The 18,547-nt window shown below is 43.9% G+C and overlaps 1 protein-coding gene across 5 annotated transcripts in view; it reads right to left on the bottom strand.

The window, feature by feature from the left end:
* The window catches only part of PAH (phenylalanine hydroxylase), a 61,242-nt gene that overhangs the window by 22,390 nt on the left and 20,305 nt on the right, over positions 1 to 18,547 (bottom strand). For all 5 annotated transcript variants that reach the window (XM_080661431.1, XM_080661430.1, XM_080661432.1 and 2 more), the window contains exons 4-5: positions 9,106 to 9,194; positions 345 to 412 (exon numbers count right to left, since the gene is read on the bottom strand). In XM_080661431.1, coding sequence (XP_080517557.1) covers positions 345 to 412; positions 9,106 to 9,194 — 157 coding nt within the window. The remainder of the gene's footprint in view (positions 1 to 344; positions 413 to 9,105; positions 9,195 to 18,547) is intronic.

The raw sequence follows: 18,547 nt of genomic DNA on the forward strand, positions 1-18,547 counted from the left end.
CCTCCCATGTTTAATGTGGAGAATACCAGAGGCTCTTTTATTCAGCACTGAGGCCTTTTATAATTACATCAGACATCACAGCGTAATTATACAACAAAGCCTGATAGAGAGATAGGCCCTGGCGCAGTGGGTAATTTTGTTTTGTCTAGTAGCATTTTTTAAAACAGGTGTTATTAAAGGGGGCTCTACGTGCGTGCGTGTGCACACACACACAAACACACACACACACGCACACACACACACACAGCAGGCAGGACTCTTCATGCTGGTGTTTTCCAAACTTAGGCAAGGAAGAGGCAGGCTAGGAGTGTGCTCTTCCCCCCCCAACTATCAAGCAGACTTACTGTCGGTAGTTGTAGGCTATGTCAGCAAAATGCTTCCGTCTTGCACGGTACACAGGATCTTTAAAGCCCTAGGAGAAAGGAGACACTTGGTATCTCAAGGCTTTGAATGAGAGCCTTGAGCTCCTTCCCTTGATTATACCCTGAAAATAAAGTCTCAGCTAAACCAAGGGTAAGCTCTCCCACCAATATGAGTGATGCATCATTAGCAATACCCTCAATTTACTGAGCCCCTGTGCCATGGGATTCCAAAGTGCAAATAATGTACAGGTTTTAAAGAAATTTCATTCATAGAATTTCTAACTTGTAAACTTGCTAAATTAGACAAAGCTGGTAGGATTGACATCTACGATAAAGATATACAATATCCACTAAATGTTTGACTAATGGTATTTAGAATTGCCTCCTAACTTCTTGATAGACAAACAGTACATGCTTACTGCCATTGCAATTAAAAAAAATTACCATTTATTGATTGCCTACTATGTGCCAGTCTGTGTGTGCTAGAAACTTATTTTATGTATAACTCTCACAACACAGTTGTAAGGTACATTATTTTGAAGAGAAATCTGCACTCTCATGTTAAATGTAGCATAATTCACAATAGCCAAGACATGGAAATAACCTAAGGATTCACTGAGGAGTGAATGAATAATATTCCATTGCCTATATGTATTTATTCAGCCATAAAACAGAAGAGAAAAACCTTCTGACAATATGGATGGACTTTGATGGCATTGTGCTAAGTGAAATAAGTCAGACAGTGAAAACAAATACTGTATGATCTCACTTTTGTGTATATGATTTGAGAAATAGAGAAATCCAAGTGTTTCACTCTGGAAAAGTAAAGTAAAATTATCAGACATTTTTTTTTAAATTCCAAACCTAAGTTCCAGGTAAGTTAAGTAATTATTAGTTTAGAAAAATTCTATGACATGATTATTACAAGGTATAACTTGTTTTCCCAAAGCATGGCATGGTTTTGCATCAGTAATTGCTATAGAACTCTGAAAACTTAGAACTACCATTGGGTCTACTTCTTCTGGGAGAAGATCAGTTGATGTGATAGGAAAAATGGGCACCATGATTTTATTTCCAAGCAACACTAACATACTCTTTCATGAAGCCATCTACTGGGCTAAAAGAAGAACACATCTCCATACTGAGAACTCAAAATATAAATTTAATGGGTGTCAATCATTAAAGCTTGGCTGTGACGGTCATCCTTACCTCCCAGTCTTATTTAACAGTCAGTAGTAAATGGCTTAAACAACCCCTAGGTATGAAATGTAGACTTTTGCACTTGCAAGGTGCCTTGAAGAACATCTATTTCTATATTTTGATCTAGATCTGAAGAAGGTGAAGCTCAGAGAACCATCTGCCCAAGAACCCTCAACTAAAGAACCAGGATCTCCACTCAGGTTTTCTGGTCCTAACCAGGCTGATGAGTAGAGGTTTGAGGGCTGAAGCTAAAAACCAGGGAGACAAGAGAAGAATGTCCTTAACCCATGGATTTCCACCTCATCATGTCACCTCCAGAAATGGGGTGTCCAAGACAATTTATCTTCCCTTTTGGACTCTCTATCTTTAATCTGTGATGTACTTTGTCTAGGTTGTTTAAATATTTTTTCCATCAGTGAAAAAAAAAAGCTTGAAATAAAATCATGTATCCAATAAATGTCAACTTTGTCAGAGGGAATAGATAAATATATTCATGAAATGATGGAAGAAGTACACCAAAGCCTAACAAATGTTATGAAAATGAGAAAAAAAATGACTGTTTTAGTCTTGTATACTATTATGCTTTTGAAGTTTTCTATGGTGTGTAGGGTGTTTTTAATAGGTAGAAAAAAAGTAAAATAATAGTAAAAATCCATCTCAAATAATTATGGAGAGTGGCAGCAAATTCATCCATTGAGATACATCAACACAAACATATGGATTCTCTCTGTGGGATGGTTTCTAACCATGGTTCTTTTTAACTCAAAGTCACCAAAAAGTTCATTATTAGCCTGCAAGGGGACCCCATCAACTAGACTGCATGGACTTCTGCTCTCCCTATTACCAGTGAAAGGGAGCTATAACCTGGAAGTCCGTCTCTCAGGGAGCTGGCCTTCCATCCTTCGGGCTGCCGGGTGACCACAGGGCCTCTACACCACGTGGAATACACTCTGAATGAAGCTACAGTCGGCGATGACTAATCATCCTGTCTCAATTTAGTCTAACAGCAGCAATGTCAGAAACACTGCATGTAATTTATTTATAATCACCCTGTCTCAATTAGGCTAATAGCAGCAATTTGGGTTGCACTGCGGGTAACCAAGTATGTTTTGACAGGAAAATATATTGCTGGTGAAGAAGTGATGAGGGGAAGGGGGAAGAGGGGAGGTCAGATGGAAGAAAGTACAGAGAATTCTACGGGGTGCAGTCTACACATGATCACTTTCCTTATTCTCAGGATTTTTGTTACCTGAGGGTGTTGAAGCACGTGATTTTGTTTTTGTGGGGCTTTGGGGGAAAGGGTAGCTATATGGAAAAGTTCTGAGTATCCTTCTAGATAGAGATCTTACATCATTATTTCTTGCTATCATGGCTAAGCTTAAACCTCAGAAATGCCATCTTTAGTCACACAGGCTGGAACTAATAAAAGTAACATTAATGTCAACTGTAATTGAAAAAAAGTAAAATAACTAAAGGTAAATTTTAACATTAAAAAAAAGTTAGACAGGCTGGGTTGAATTATTGGATTATTAACCCATTCAATCACTAGGAGAATGGCCTGGGGTTGGTCAGTTCACCTCTCGAGCCTTAGTTTCTTCATCAGTAAAATGAGACAGTTAATGGAAGCTACTTCACAGGGTGGGGTGGATTAGATCAAGTGAAATTCTGAGTATAAAGGAGACACTCAAAACCTGATGCTTTGGGGCACAATGGTAGGAAATTCCAAAGCTGAGAAATCTGGCTTTGAACATAAAAAGGATATACTCTCTGGAATGGTCACTGAGCCCATCACCCATCCTTGGGCTTCTTAAACAGCATCTATAGAATTCTTACCTTGCTATTTATTTATAGTTCATCTAGGCCAATAGTAAGAGCCTTTTTGCATCCCATTGGTCCCAAGCCAACTGGAGGAAGGATGATGCACAGGAGACAAGAGTTTCAAAGTGGCATTTTTTTTAAGTATCTACCATTGCCATCCTATAGGTATGGGCCAACGATTTATAAACCAAGAGACAAGGGCAGTGCTGAGCATGCCCCCCCATCCTTGCCCACTGTGTGTTGTCAGCCATGGTCCCCGCCAATAATGCCAAGAAGCCTGTTCTAGCAAGGATTTGGACACCTGGTTGCCCAGACTGGGAAGTCATTGTTTTACTTCTTTCCTCCTCTCTTACTTTCACATTCAATAATCAATTTTTGTCCATTTTTCCTTTCAAGTATCTTGAGTCTGTTCATTTTTACTTTATTCTCATTTCTACAACTTAATTCAGGCCTTCATCTTTTCTTGCCTGGACTACTATAACTGCTTTCTTTGTCTCCTCCCCAAAACCATCTCTCTTCACTTTAGCCCATGTAGATTTAACAAAACGCAAATCTGGTGGGGTTGCTCCCCTCCTTAGAAACTTTCAATGGCTTCTCATCACTTTTAGGGTATAGTCCAAAATCCTGAACAGAGTCCACAGGCCTTTATGTGATCCTGCCCCGCCTACTAGTATATTTCCAACTCTGTGCAGAACTACATATTATATCTCCAAATTTGTCCAGATTGGTCTTATTTTAATTCTTGAAACACACTATGCTTTACCCCCCACATGGAGGCCTTCACACATTCTATTCCCTCTGATTGGAATACTCTTCCTCACTTTCTCAGACCAATAAGCTACTACTCAGTCTTTCCATCTTGGTTTACATCACACCTTCCTTGATTTTTCCAGTTTATTGGTTTTCTTCTACAATACACTCCCTCAGCAACCTGAGTGTTTTTTCTTTTAGACAATCATTATACTTGTTTTTTAAATATAATTTTATTGATTTCAGAAAAGAAGGAAGAGGGAGAGAAAGATAGAAACATCCATAAGAGAGAATCATTGATTGGCTGCCTCCTGTACGTCCACTACTGAGGATGGAGCCTGCAACCCAGGCACGTTCTCTGACTAGAAATTGAACAGTGACCTCCTGGTTCATAGGTCGACGCTCAACCACTGAACCACATCGGCATGGCACAATCATTATACTTGTTAATAATTATTTAATTCAGGAATCTGTTTGTCTTACTTATCACTGGATTTTCTGTGCCTGGCATACTTGGCACACTCCTGTGTAAGACCTATTAAAAATTACGCAAACCTTAAGCAAAACAAACGTTACGGTGTGCCTTTTCAAAGTCCTATCAGATCACTATTTAACAAGCTCACTGTGTGCTCCAGGGGAACGGACATTTGCTTGAAGTGCAATTTACAACTTAGTAAGGCCCCAACACTTCAAAGTTGGATGCTGACGAGTATTTATTCCAAAATATTAGTTCCAATATATTTATTTTATGATCCTGTTGCAAATGATTTCTGTCTAGTAGAAAAGAGAACACTCACAGTTACAGCTTTACTGCCTTCTGGGACATTGGTAATTTGTGAAACCGTCTTGTGATCTTATTCCAGAACTCTATTTTTCAAAGACCATATATACTTTGGTCTCTTGTGTCTTCCTTTGCACCATCTTTGTCATCTTGCTGGGTCCCTCATTCCTGAGTCCATGGATCTTTGACACATGGTCACTACATGTACCTGTATAACAGTTGTTTCTAACTTTTTAAAAATTACACTTTGTCAGAGCAACTTAGTTGGAATGCAATGTCATTGATGATGACTCAACTGGCTGACATTTAGGATAGATTCTGACAGGCCCTCAGGTGGAGAAGGTTGGGTGGGCGGAAGGAAGAGAAAAGGAGACAAGTATTGGAAATATAGTCCTGGTCTTGGGGAAGAGCAGGCTCTTATTGGCAAGTAGGAAAACTTAATGCCTATACCATGAAAGATTGAAAAGCAGTTTGAGATACTTGGATCAAGAACAGAAATAAACACAGAAGAACAGTTGTGTTCGCTCACATTTTCCCCACTGAAAGCTTCCTCCAGTGTGGGTCATCATCTAGACACAGGGGCAGGTGTTAGAGAAACTGAAAGAGAGAGCTCTGAGGTTGGGGTCTGTGTGGTAGGGGCTGCTGGTATCCCCTTCATTATCTCTGAGAATATTGCTAAACTACTTTTCTCTGCGTCCTTACTAAGTTAGTTGTGGGCCTATGACTGAGCTGTAGTCAGTGGAATTTGAGTGAAGAGATGTGAGTCACCTTCCATCCTGGCCCATATGAACCTCCCAGAAGCCATTCTCTGTCTTTTCCAGGCACTGGCACCATGCTCAGGCTCCAAGGACTTGGAAGAGGGTGCAGCCCTTACTTGGAAGGAGACTTGATCCCTACACATGGAACAATTTCCCTATTGACTACACTGGAAATAAACTTTCCTTGGGTTAAGCCATGGAGGTTTGGGGGCTGTTTGATAAGTAAGCAGTTAGCCTACCCTGGTTACCAGAGGGCTTAACTCAGATCTCCCTGTTTGGGAAGTCCTCCCTAACCATTCTGCCCACAGTGACATTAAAACTGATAGCATAGCAGTAAACCTGGTGTTTACTCATATACTTTTTTTGCTTTATGATTTAGCCAAATATTACCCAAACTGTATTCCATGGAACACTACCATTCAAGATAATGTTGCTAAGGGTCAATAAAGGGTTCTATGGGTAAATAAGTTTGAGAAACATTAGGTGAAATGAGTTATATTTTTGCAGGACTTTTCAAAGCCTCTAATGAGACCATGGAACTTGTAAATGCTGAAAATAGGGTTTTAGAACACAGCGTTTCTCCCTTTGATCATGAGATCTGTTTCACAGACTCTAGTTCAGGACACATGTATATGACCCTCTCACTTGCATATGTCTTATGGCTCCTGTGAGGTTATTATGAAGTGGTGAATTTATTTTGACCTGATACTCTGTGCTCAAAGTATAAATCACAGTGACACAGCTCTACAGTATGAGTGTGGGAACCACTGGGCCTGGGGACCAGGTGGATGGGAGGCTCTAGGGAGGCCAAAATATATGAGTTGGGCCTTAAAAGTAAATATGCATGCATATTAGCATAACCAATGGACACAGACCCTGGGGCGGTGGGGCTTGCCCGGGGTGGGAATGGCTGGGGAGGGGGGTCAATTGGGAAAAAATGAGACATATGTAAAATTTTAAACAATTTAATAATAATAATAATAATAATAATAATAATAATAATAATAATAAAAGTAAATAGAGGCCTTCCAGCAGGGAAAGGGGAGCTGGGGGATAAGGAAAAGCATCCTGGCAAAGGAAACAACGTGGACCAGAGCACAGAGGCTGAGAACAGTTGGAGAAAGGAGAACTGCTTTTAGAAATAGAAATCAAGCAGACCCACTTGCATTCTGCTTGCCAAACCTGGGATTACACCCTCATCCCCTCTGCCATCCCTTTGGAAGAGTAGCCACTCACCCTTCTTCTCTCAACCTTACAACTGGAGGCTCCTGGAAGGAAGGGATCCTGTTTTATTAATCATTTCGGCCTCCTTCCCTGCACATGGCCTGGGACATGGCTCACAGACACAGGAGCCCACACAGCCCTCTCTGGCTGAGATTTCTCACTGGAAAATGAGAAAGTACAACCTTCCCACGGATTAGAACATTTAAGTTTTTAAAATGCAGGGAAAGCATTTAGCACAGTGCCTGGTTACACAATCCACGCTCAAGAAATGTTAGCTCTGAATATCATTCGCTTAATAAACACAAGTGGAAGGAAGACAGGGGACAGGGATGGAGGGATGGCAGGATGGAGGAGCTGATACAGCTAGCCTATTTCATTCCCCTTCACCTCTGTTTCGGGAACAATCCTTCCCTGGCTCATTTTCCAGCCCGGCTGTGTTAGAGGCCCTGGTGTGGGCTATTGGGCCAAACCTCAGTGCCTACTGCCAAGAGCAGGGTTCAGGGCGAAGTGCACTCCTCCTGAGCCTGTGGGACAGAGAGGAACAGAGGGTCCTCTCCGAGGAACACCTCTGCCCACACCCTGGAGGGCCTGTTCTGTCCTTGGCCCATCTCTTCCCAGATCAGATGAGAAGCCACAGGAAGGAACAGGGAGAGCCTGGCCCCCTCAGGGGGACAGTGTACCTGATAAATTGTATTTTTACGATAAAGTGCATGTCACTGAGAGGCCAGGGAGCCAAAGATGTGGGCTGGGCCTGTAAGGAGAAATTAACTCCAGAATTTTAAGATCAGCCCCATCTGCCTCTCAGAAGGCAGGCACCAGGACAGAGGTGGGGAGATGTCCATGTCTATGGACTGGCCTCTGCTCTCACATCCCCAAATGACAGGGGGTGTGGCCAATGGAAAGGAAGTGGGACAGGGCAGGAGCACTGGAGCTTGGTAAGAGGAGAAAGGCCACGATGGGCCAACCCCATTTCTGGGTCAAAGGTCATCAGACAGCTTTGCAGAGAAATCATATCTTTTTTTTAATATATTTTATTGATTTTTTACAGAGAGGAAGGAAGAGGGTTAGAGAGTTAGAAACATCAACGAGAGAGAAACATCAATCAGCTGCCCCCTGCACACCTCCTAGTGGGGATGTGCCCGCAACCCAGGTACATGCCCTTGACCGGAATTGAACCTGGGACCTTTCAGTCCACAGGCTGACGCTCTATCCACTGAGCCAAACCGGTTAGGGCAGAAACCATATCTTTGAAGATGCCTTGCTCTCAGGGCCCCCGGCCAAGAGGCCCCAGACATGTCAAAGGGGATCATTCACAACTTACTCAACTGTAAGGACCCATGTGATGTGAGGGGAAATTAGACTGTGGGTAAAACACACAGTCCCTTAGTGTTAGACTAACCCACTGCAAATGGAAACAGCCTTCAAGTCATTTAAAGACGAATGAAGTCACTTGCCTGGGCGGACAGTAAAGGACAGTCAACATGATCATGGGTACACCTCTTGCCTATAGAGGCTGCTAGAACTGGCTCTGAGCCAGGCTGGGTTGTTCCATCCCTGGACCTCCAACCCCAGAGAAAATGAGGATAAAATCTGCCCACCCTGGTCCTCTACCCAGAAGCCATTAAAGGACCCACTCCCCCGCCCACAGGTCATGGGACACAGTCTGAGTTCTCCATCTGGTGCGTCAGATCTTTTAAAACCTGACCCTCATACCTACCACACCAGCCAGCCCTTCTAAAATATTCCAGGTACTTTCAGGACCCTGAACCTTCACATGTACTGTTCCCTCAGATCGTACTGCCTCCTGCCTCCTTGTTTGATAGCATCTTCTACTCAGTTTTCAAAATCCAGTTCAATGTCACCATTCCTCATGCCCCCTGGATCTGGCAGAGTTGTTAGTAGACTTTGTTGTCTCCCAAGCACTTGAATTAAACCTCTGTGATTGTAGAAAGTCAGAGAAATAAAGATTACTTACATATCTGAGTGTGTTTATGTGTGTGTGCACACACTTACATGCATGTATCAGATATAAACAATAGTTTCTAGATGATAACTCATATTTGATCCAACAATAATAATGGCTATGATAATGATGATGATGTGTGAGCAGACACTCAATAAATGACTGCTGTACAAGAAAACAAAGACACATTGCTCCAAAGTAGGATGGGGAGGAACCGAAAGCATCTCATGGGCAGGGCCATGGACTCACAGGGTGGTCTGCATCCAGTTCTGCTCCATAGCTGAGGATCTGGTTGGCAAATCTGTCCAGATCTTGAATGGTCCTTGGGAACCAGGGCACTGCAACACAGAAAGAGCAAAGTCCTGAGTGGCAGATTGGCAGGTCACGGTCAAGGTCATAAGTATGCAATCGGCCCCAATTAGTCAAGTCAGTGGTGGTGAAAGTGGAGTTCCAGACAGCCACCAAGTTACTGATTCAAATGCTATATCCCATTTCTCTTGAAAACCATTTTTTAAATTTCAGCTTTGTTTAAGTATAAGTGACAAAATGGTAAGATACTTGAAAGGTACATGACTGTGATTTGATATATGTATACATTGAAAGGAACCCAGCCCACATTTTAATTAGCACATCCATCATCTCACACATATTTAACTTCTTTCGGAGGGCTTTGAACATTTAAGTTCTACTCTCTTAGGTAATTGCAAGTATGCAATACAGTATTACCAACTATATCACTGTTTTATATATTAGATCCTCAAACCTTATTCACCTTATAGCTGAAAGTTTGTAGCCTTTTACCATCTCCTCTTTCCTCCACCCTCAGCCCCTGGCAACTACTTATCTACTTTCTGTTTCTATGAGTTTAATTTATTTTTTAGGGTCTGTATATAAGTGATACCATGCAGTATTTGTCTTTCTCTCTCTGCCTATTTCACTTAGCATGTTGGAAACTAATTTTAAGACACATTCCCAAACATTTTCTCTTTCCTGGAGATTTTCTCTGAATTATCTCAAAATTAAACTCCTTCCCACCTATCAGTAGAGTGGAACAGTTTTGTATGTTTTTCTTTAGCAGCAGAATATGTATGCAATCCCAGAATACAAACCAGATTAAACCAGAGCTGTTATATTGTCAGCAAGGATGAGCCTGTGAGACCCCATCTTCCTATCACAGGTCTCCATCCCAATGGCCCCAGGCATACTGGCACTCTTTGGATGCCAAAGCCCATTTCGAAGCCACCGGTGAAACAGAATGAATGGGGTCAGGTAGCATGATTTGAGAATGCTCAGCAGAATCCAAGGAATCTGTGGGCTTGTGTGTATTTGGAGCAGCATAGTGGGAAAGAAGATGGGGTCTGAGCTGTGTGGCCTGCAGACATTGGTCATGCAGAGGTGGTGGCACCCAAATTGCTGTGGCCTATAGGAAAGAAGGCATCCTAGGAGTGGCATTGTCCCAGGACTGAACAGAAACTAGGGCATTTTTGGACTGTAAGGTCCATGAGGGCAGGAACTATGAGTGCACTGTAGTTCCAGGTGCATAGGAGGAAAGGAGGGAGGGAGGAAAGGAAGAAAAAAAGGGAGGAAGGAAAGAGAGAGAGAGGGTAAGAAGAGGAAGGAAGGGAGGGAGGAAGGAAGGGAAGAAGTCTGGTCATGTTAACATGTAAGCCATTAATAACTAACCATCGTGGATGGAGTGTCAATTCTGGTTTAGTTGCTATTTCTGAAGTGCCTCCAACGTTAGGAAGGTATTATGCCTTCTATTGTTCAGATGAGGCTCTGAAAGCCTAAATAACTATTTTATAATCACGCAGGAGTAAGAAAGTGGTAGACCCAGAAAATAAGTAGAGAACATAAGTAGACATAATGGGCGGACAGTGACGTGAGCCCAAGGCACCCCTCATTTCCCTGAAATGAGATTTAGGGGAAAGGATGCTGAACTTGCAGTCAACCTGGCCTGGGTTTGAATCCAGGTTCCATCTACCTACTTATCCTCCCTATGCCTCAGTCCTAACTATAAAAATGGGAATAACAGCAACAATAATGGGAAGCATAGCAAACATTTTTTGAGGCCTTACCACGTACCAGGTGCTTGCTTAGCATTTTGGTTGGAATGCCTCTTTTAATATGAGGATTGCTGTGATAAGTGAATAAGAATTTAGGCAAGACATGCAGCCCAGTGTCAGGTCCATAAAAGGTAGCTTTCCATCAGGAGAAAGTTATTTCTGATTCTGCCCAAAGGCTCAGGTCAGGCAGGAAAGAACATGTGTGCCATCTAGTGGCCAGACGGGGGAAATGTCATCCATGACACACTCCACCAAAACAAGAGGCTTTCCTCAGCAGCGTTAATAAAGGTTCATTTTAAATGTTTTTGTTGTTTTTTTTTTTAAATAGAGGTTCATTTAGAGCCTTGTTTCCATAGGTGTGAAGTGCTAAGCTCTCTACTGCCTATGTGAGTAATAAAAAGTAATATTGGATGCCATTCTAAATATTTGACCTATGAGGTGGGTGCTATTGGTCTCCCCATATTTCAATGAGGAAGCTAAGGTACAGAGAGTGGCAAACCCCAACACACACTGCTAGAAAACAACGGTCAGGATTCTAACTCAGGCCCGGCTACTCTGCGGTCTCAGGCCTTAACCATGAATCCACCCCTCCACATGGGCTGGGGGCAGAGCACACTGGTTTAACAGCTGCCTTCCTGATTGTCTTTGCAGCTTCCCACCTGGGGTTCCCATGGCCTCAAAGCCCAGCCCATGTCTCCCAATCATCTCTCTGTGATGATAATAACAGGAACAGAGATGGGCAACAGAGCTGGGCAGCCGGGGCTGGAACGCCGTCTCTGCGCTGACTATCTGTGGCACCCAGAACTTCTTTGTGCCTCAGTCTTCATAGCAATAAAATGAGGATAACAATAGTGCTATAATGTACTACTTTAGAGGAACAATTTGAGGGTAAATGAGTTAATATATGTGACTTGCTGAGAACAGTACCAGCACATCGTAAATACAGTTGACCCTTGCACAACACAGGTTTGAACTACACAGGTCCACTTGTACACGGATTTTTTTCAATATCTATTCATTGATCGTTTGTTATCGGTAAAGCTTTTGGTCAACAGCAGGCTGTTAGTGGTTAGTTTAGTTTGGGGGGAGTTAAGTGATACTTGGATTTTTGACACAGTACAGGGGTCAGTGCTCCTAACCTCCTGTTGTTCAAGGGTCAACTGTACTATTATTGCTCAGCTACAAACTCCAGGGAATTATTTTTACTCTGCCCTTAGCTCAACATAGCACAGAGAACAAGATAGAAAGCCTTCCATCAAAGCTAGAAGGTCTGCCACTTATTTTTTGTATAATTGAGCAAGCATTTTATCTCTCGGAGCCTTAGTTTCTTTATCCACAAAATGGACAAAAACTATCTGTCTTATTGCATGAATTAAAATAGCAAATGTGACAATCCCAGCACAGTGACTGACCCAACATAAGGGCTCAGGGTTAACCATTAGGATGACAAAGATTTTAATGATGATGATATTGGGGGGGGGGGGGCCAGAAATGGGGAAGAAGCAAGACTAGAGTCAGGAAGCTGGTGGTCAGCCCAGCTCTGATATTAACAGGCTTTCTAATTATGGGCCTCAGTTTCCTTCTCCATAAAATGTGAGGGTTTGGATTCACTTGCTGCTGCAATCCCTTTGGGGTTTCAAGTTCCAAGACCTATGGAATGCCTGTGACGGGCCGAGACTGGCCTAGATACCTGAAAACGCACTTCTAGTTCAATCTGTGTGCAACCTCGCTTGTACAGTCACTACATTTGTTCCGGTCCCAAAATGCATTGCCCCTACCATTTCTGTTTCTCCTCTCACCAAAGAAACAAAGATCTCTATCCCACAAATAGAAGTCTTTGGGCCCCCACCTTGATTCACAGCTGTGCATGCTGGCTGTTTCTCAACTGAACGCCAGAGGGCAGCAGAACCAGGATATTTTCAGCTCTGGGTGCCTGTGTGTGTGTGTGTGTGTGTGTGTGTGTGTGTGTGTGTCCTCCCAAGGGAAAACACTAGTTGAGCCACATGACTTAGTTCAGACCCCTTGGTGGAGAAAAGGGGCAAATTTGGAAAGTTTGCAAAGACTCAAAGGATTGAAGTCTTGGTGAAGCTAAATACAGCCTATGTGTTATCTGGGTAGAAAGAGGACCCAGCCAGGCCTCCTGATGTCCCCTTGCTGTCCCCTTGGAGAGCAGAAACAAGGCTGAAGGAAATGAGACCCAGAAGAGGCAGTTCGAGGTGTAGGGAATATGGTATCAAGGTCCCGACAGGCCTTGATTTCTGGGGAAGAGGCCAACCCGAGCAGGGCTGTGAAGCGGGCAGTGTGGGGACACCATGGGCTCCAGGGACAGAGACTGCAGAGGACCCCAGACAAAGTCAGGACCAAGTCTTTACACTTGTGCCTGCCCTTTATACTGCTCAATGGGTGTGCACACCCTGGACTGGAAGCCAGCAGGTCTGCGTTCACGTTTTCTCTCTCCCACCCCAAACTGCATGACTCTGCGCATGTCACTTGTTGCCTGAGCCTCTGGCTTCCCATCTGTAAAATGGGTGAGGCAGCCAATCCCTCACTGGCCTCCTGGGTTGGGGGGAGAAGCAACTGATCAACAGTAGATCAAGCTGTGTCTTCATTACACAGAGACACTTACTAGTTAAGTAAGGTGACGCAGGCCACTGGTGGTAGGGCGGATCCATTCCTGTGTCTCCATCCTCTACAATGGGGCTTTTCCAAATTTCCCAGCCAAAAATATATAGCTACCTTTTTTTTTTCCTTTAAAGTTACATTTTTGAGAGCTTACAATGCACCAGATCCTGTGCTAAATGCTTTCCTTCCATTATTTGCTTACATTCTCAGAGCAATCCTAGGTGGTACCATTATTATTTCTGCTTTACTGATGAGCAAACTGGGGCTCAGAGAGATGGATAGACTTGCTCAAGCTCCCTGGGCTGGAATTAGAACTCTGCAGCTTGTGTATTCCACCGCTGTGCTGGGCTGGTGCAGGGCTCCTTGGTTTTAGATTCCTGTCTTCTCACCAGGAGAGGGAAAGGAGGTGACGAACCTGAACAGGAATCTAAAGGCTCTTGAAGATAATCCCCAGGACAGCCCAGGGCCCTACTACCTTTCATCCCAAGCCTCTCTGGATTTAGAGGTGGTGACTTTTTAATACCTAAGTTCTCAGCGCCTCCCACACATTTTCTCTTCTTCAGTGAAGGTCACAGGCCTCCCCACCACCCGGTCTCACTCACAATGCTGGGAATGGAGACTGACCCCCACGACCCAGGCCTCTGTTTTGAAAAGTTAAATCAGATTAGTTCATTAATGACCTTTGCAAATACCTCGGTGGTGGGCTGGCCTCTGTGAGCCCCTCCATGGCCTTGCAGACTGCCGGGCTTGGTGGTTAATGAATGACTTGGGCAGCCTGGTGCAACAGAGGCCCTCTGTGAAGCCAGAGGCACCCGGGGTGGGGGGTGGGGGGCAGATCATTAATGAATATTGATTTGGTTCCAAGGGAAGCAGCCCGCGGGAGAGCTGGCCCTGGACACCCACGTCGTGGTCTCATTAAGTCGGGGTCAACTGCTCAGCTCAGACACCAAGGGGCAACTGGCTTGGGAGGGCTCCTGAGCCAAAGGCCCCATAGGCCTGGCTGGAGCCTGCTTCCTGGACAGTGGGTCAGAGCAGGCCCCTTAAATTTATAGCAGTTCAAGGTGCAGGCTGAATCCCATCTAACCCCCTCCCTCCACCAGACTTTCACCAGCCCCAGGGTTTAGCCAACAAGGCACCCCAGCTTGCCCCAGACTTCTGCCTCCAGCTTGTCTCAGTGAAAGCAATAAATCCTCCATTTCTTAGTCCCAAAATAGAAGGATGCTCCCCCGCCTCTCTTCCCTGGCTCCTGGGTGTCTCTCCTCCAAGGCAATGACCTCCAGCCCCCAAGAAAAGCAGTCCCTGTGCTAATCACAACATCTCCCCCTGAGAAAGGAGGGCGGTTCGCCAACGTCTTGCAGCATGAAGACTTTCAATGTTCTTATTTTGTTTTGTTTTTTTTCTCTTTGAAGGGGCATCTACTTGCTTTCTAGGTAAGAAACACTCTTTAGGAAAGCCTTGGTAAGAAGGAGTGAGCCAAATGCTGGCTGGTGGTGCCAGGCTCTTTCCCTGCCCCTTCTGGACAGGGCAGTGGCCATGGTGGGTTCAGAGCCCACTTCTATAGTTGACATGGTAGGCAAAGCATTTGCTCTCTCTCTGTCCATATGTTAAAATGAGAATGAGAACTTGATAGATAAAGGGGATCTAGCCATGAAACAAAGAGTAAAAATGTGTTGAAATAAATAAATGGATGGAATGAGTAAATGGTTACAAATGAAATAATAAATACATTTTTTAAATGGCCTGCAAGGTGCCCAGCTGGTGTGGCTCAGCTGGCAGGTCACATGCACCAGGCAGTCACCTGTCCGATTCCTGGTCAGGGCACAACTCGGGTTGCAGGCTCGATCCCCAATAGGGGGCATGCAGGAGGCAGCTGATAGATGTTGCTGTCCCATCAATGTTTCCATCTCTCTCTCCTTCTCACTTCCTCTCTCTGAAATCAATAATAATATAGATAGATAGATAGATAGATAGATAGATAGATAGATATAGATATATATATAGATATATAGATATATAGATATAGATATAGATATAGATATATTTTTAATGACCTGCAAGGTCATTATTCCACTCACCAATCTAAACTGTCCTCCAATATCCTTTTTAAGATGTCAATATCTCATAAACATATTTTTTTTTTGCAGGTTGCCCACTCTATCTCCAAATACTGAATTCTGTTTTCTGAGCACTCACATTGCCCTGAAATCTGATTACCTATCACTTACAACTGGAGTTACAGTCAAGTTACATTGGATGATTAAAAAAAAGACATCTGAAGACTCTTCCATAGAATGTCCATCACCCTCCAGGAGCCCTTCCCCGACCCCTCTGGCTTCAGAGGACTCAGGCCAGGCCTAAGGATTTAGACAAGGGCTTCACCTGCGGTCACCTTGGAGATCTGGGACAAGGTTTAAGGAAGTAAGACCCGGGAGAAGCAAGTTCTGGGTGTTGGGGAAGATGGAATATGTTGAAACAAAAGTCCTGTTCCCAGCTGCCAGGATGTATGGCAACATCAACACATCCAGCAAGCATCCAGGTGGACTGCAAATGGCCATCAATCTGTGTGTTTTTATAAACATGCAAATACATGGTCTCCTCCAGACCCAGGACCACAAGCATCTACAGCCCAGAGAGGCACACCTGGGGGCAAGTGAAATGCACGGGAGGAGGTGTGGAACTGAGAAGAGGACAACAAGAAGGAGGGAACACACAACAGAGGAGCAGAGGAAGGGAGAAAAGAAAGGCAGGCACAGGTGATGGGAATGAGGAAACCCCTAACCATCTGGACCTCCCTCCAGCCTTAAGCAACTTCTCCCTAAAGATTCTTATCATCTCTTTAAGAGTCAAGATACCTTTGAAAAATCTTGTCTCTTAAAAAAATATGCAAACACACACACACACACACACACACACACACACACACGTACCATTATGCCCCAAATTCAGGGTCTTTTCAGATTCTTCCCTATCCTTCTTCTCCTGCCAATTGATCTGAAACTTCTGCTCTTTGGGACAGCAATATTGAAGCAGAAAAGAGAAAACTCCAGAGGGCTGGGAGGGGCAGAGATGTATGAGAGGAAAGGAATGAATATAATGATATTGCTTTAGGTATCCTTGCAGTGATTTTTCCCCTTAAATCGTTGCTTCATAAACTGATCCAAATAAAAAAGAAATAAAATCCTAATTGCCCCCGGCAAGATAGATAGGTAGAGAGATGATAGATGATAGATAGAAAGATAGATAGATAGATAGATAGATAGATAGATAGATAGATAGATAGATAAAATAAATAGCCCTCTACCTACACACACACACACACACACACACACACACACACACACAAGCACACACAAGAGCAATCCGGACTCCTTTTGTTTCCACACCAGGATCTTCATAATCACCACAGCTTGAACAAAATCCACTAAATGTCCATTTGCTTTTGGAAAATAATTCCAAACAGATAATTTTCTCCAAAGGTGATGATCCTTTACTTCCGTCTAGCCCAGACATTTGGTCCGTCTGCTTTTGCTGGCTGCAATCTGTCTCCACGTAGGAATTTCCCACCCCCCTCCAAACGCAATGTCATGCAGACGACTCAAAGGCAAAGGTAAAAGGATTAGGAGATGGATCGATGGAAGATATTAATGCTCTTTTATGTTGGGTTGAAGAAGGATTTGAGGTCATCAGGAGAGAGGATAGCAGGAGAATAGACCTCAAGTATTCAAAAGACTCTCTGGATTAAAATCCTATTAAACTCACATCAGCTTCTCCAGGAGGCATTTGAGAAGGTTGGGGTTTCTTTAACTTGTCACCATAATTAACCTTCTCTTAAGCTCTTTTGGGTGGGGAACGTTTAGCAATTAAGAAACTGAAAAGTTTCATTTTCTATCACCCACATGGCCTTTTGAATGGTTTAAACACTAGAATGAAAAGTGGTTTAGCCTAATTGATTTGAGGGGTTCAGATCTCCCACTTCAACCTGCTGTCAGACTTGCCCCTGAGGTCTGAGCCCCTCACTAGACAGGGCATTTTGTCAAGTGAAAAGAATCAAAGGTTCGTATCTACCATGATACTTTTCTTCCTCTAATCATCCTCCCACTGAGCTCTGCAGAAAGAGCAACTCTGCAAAGGGATAGCTGTTTCCCCTAAAAAAAATCTGCTTCTGGGCTCAGGCTTCACTTCACAAGAACTACTCCCACTAGCCCAAAGGGCCCTTCTCTCGCCACAGGTGCAAGATTACCAAGCTTCAGCATCACCTGTGTCCCTAGCATCTGTTCTGTTATGAGGACGTGAAGGTCAGGAAACCCTGACAGGTAGGGGCAGCCAGTATGGGATGGGGCAGCCAAGTGTCTGAAGAAATGAAGGTCACAAAACATGTGCTGTCTTAAAGGCTTAGTCTTCAGAGTTTTTCTCCACCAGGTAGAATGTCAACCCAATTGTAAATCTCAACACTCCGCTGGGGAATCAAAACTGTGCTATGTTCAGCCCCTGTCCCTCTACGGTATCCACCTGGGTGTCTCTTTGCCTCTGTCAGCCTGCGAGCCCCTTAAGGACAGACAGTGTGGCCCTCTGTCACTCCAGCTCCTAGCACAGTGCCTGGCACAAAGCATCACTCAACACACGCTTAACCACAACTGTACCGGATCCACTCTGTGCCTTAAGGCAAGTCACGGCCTCTGTTTGGTACCATGAAAAATTAAGGAGTCTGTTGGGCTGCATGACCTCTGAGGTCATTTGCTAGTTCTCAGAATCTCTGAAAAAGGAGCTGTGTGTGGGCTGACTTTTCGTGGCTCCTGTGCTTGAGCCATTATTTATAGCAACCGTGATCATGGTATAGAGAACATCTATTAAGCCCTTCAACACACTCTGCACTGCTCTTGATGCTCCACTGCTGTTATTTCATTAATCCTACGAAACAGAGACTCTTGTTGCTCCCATGTGATACAGTGGGAGATCGTAAAGGCCAGCAATTTGCCCAAAGTTCTATTAAGCATGGTGTTCCC

The sequence above is a fragment of the Plecotus auritus genome (genome assembly GCF_963455305.1).
Source record: "Plecotus auritus genome assembly, chromosome: 3".
NCBI lineage: Eukaryota > Metazoa > Chordata > Mammalia > Chiroptera > Vespertilionidae > Plecotus > Plecotus auritus.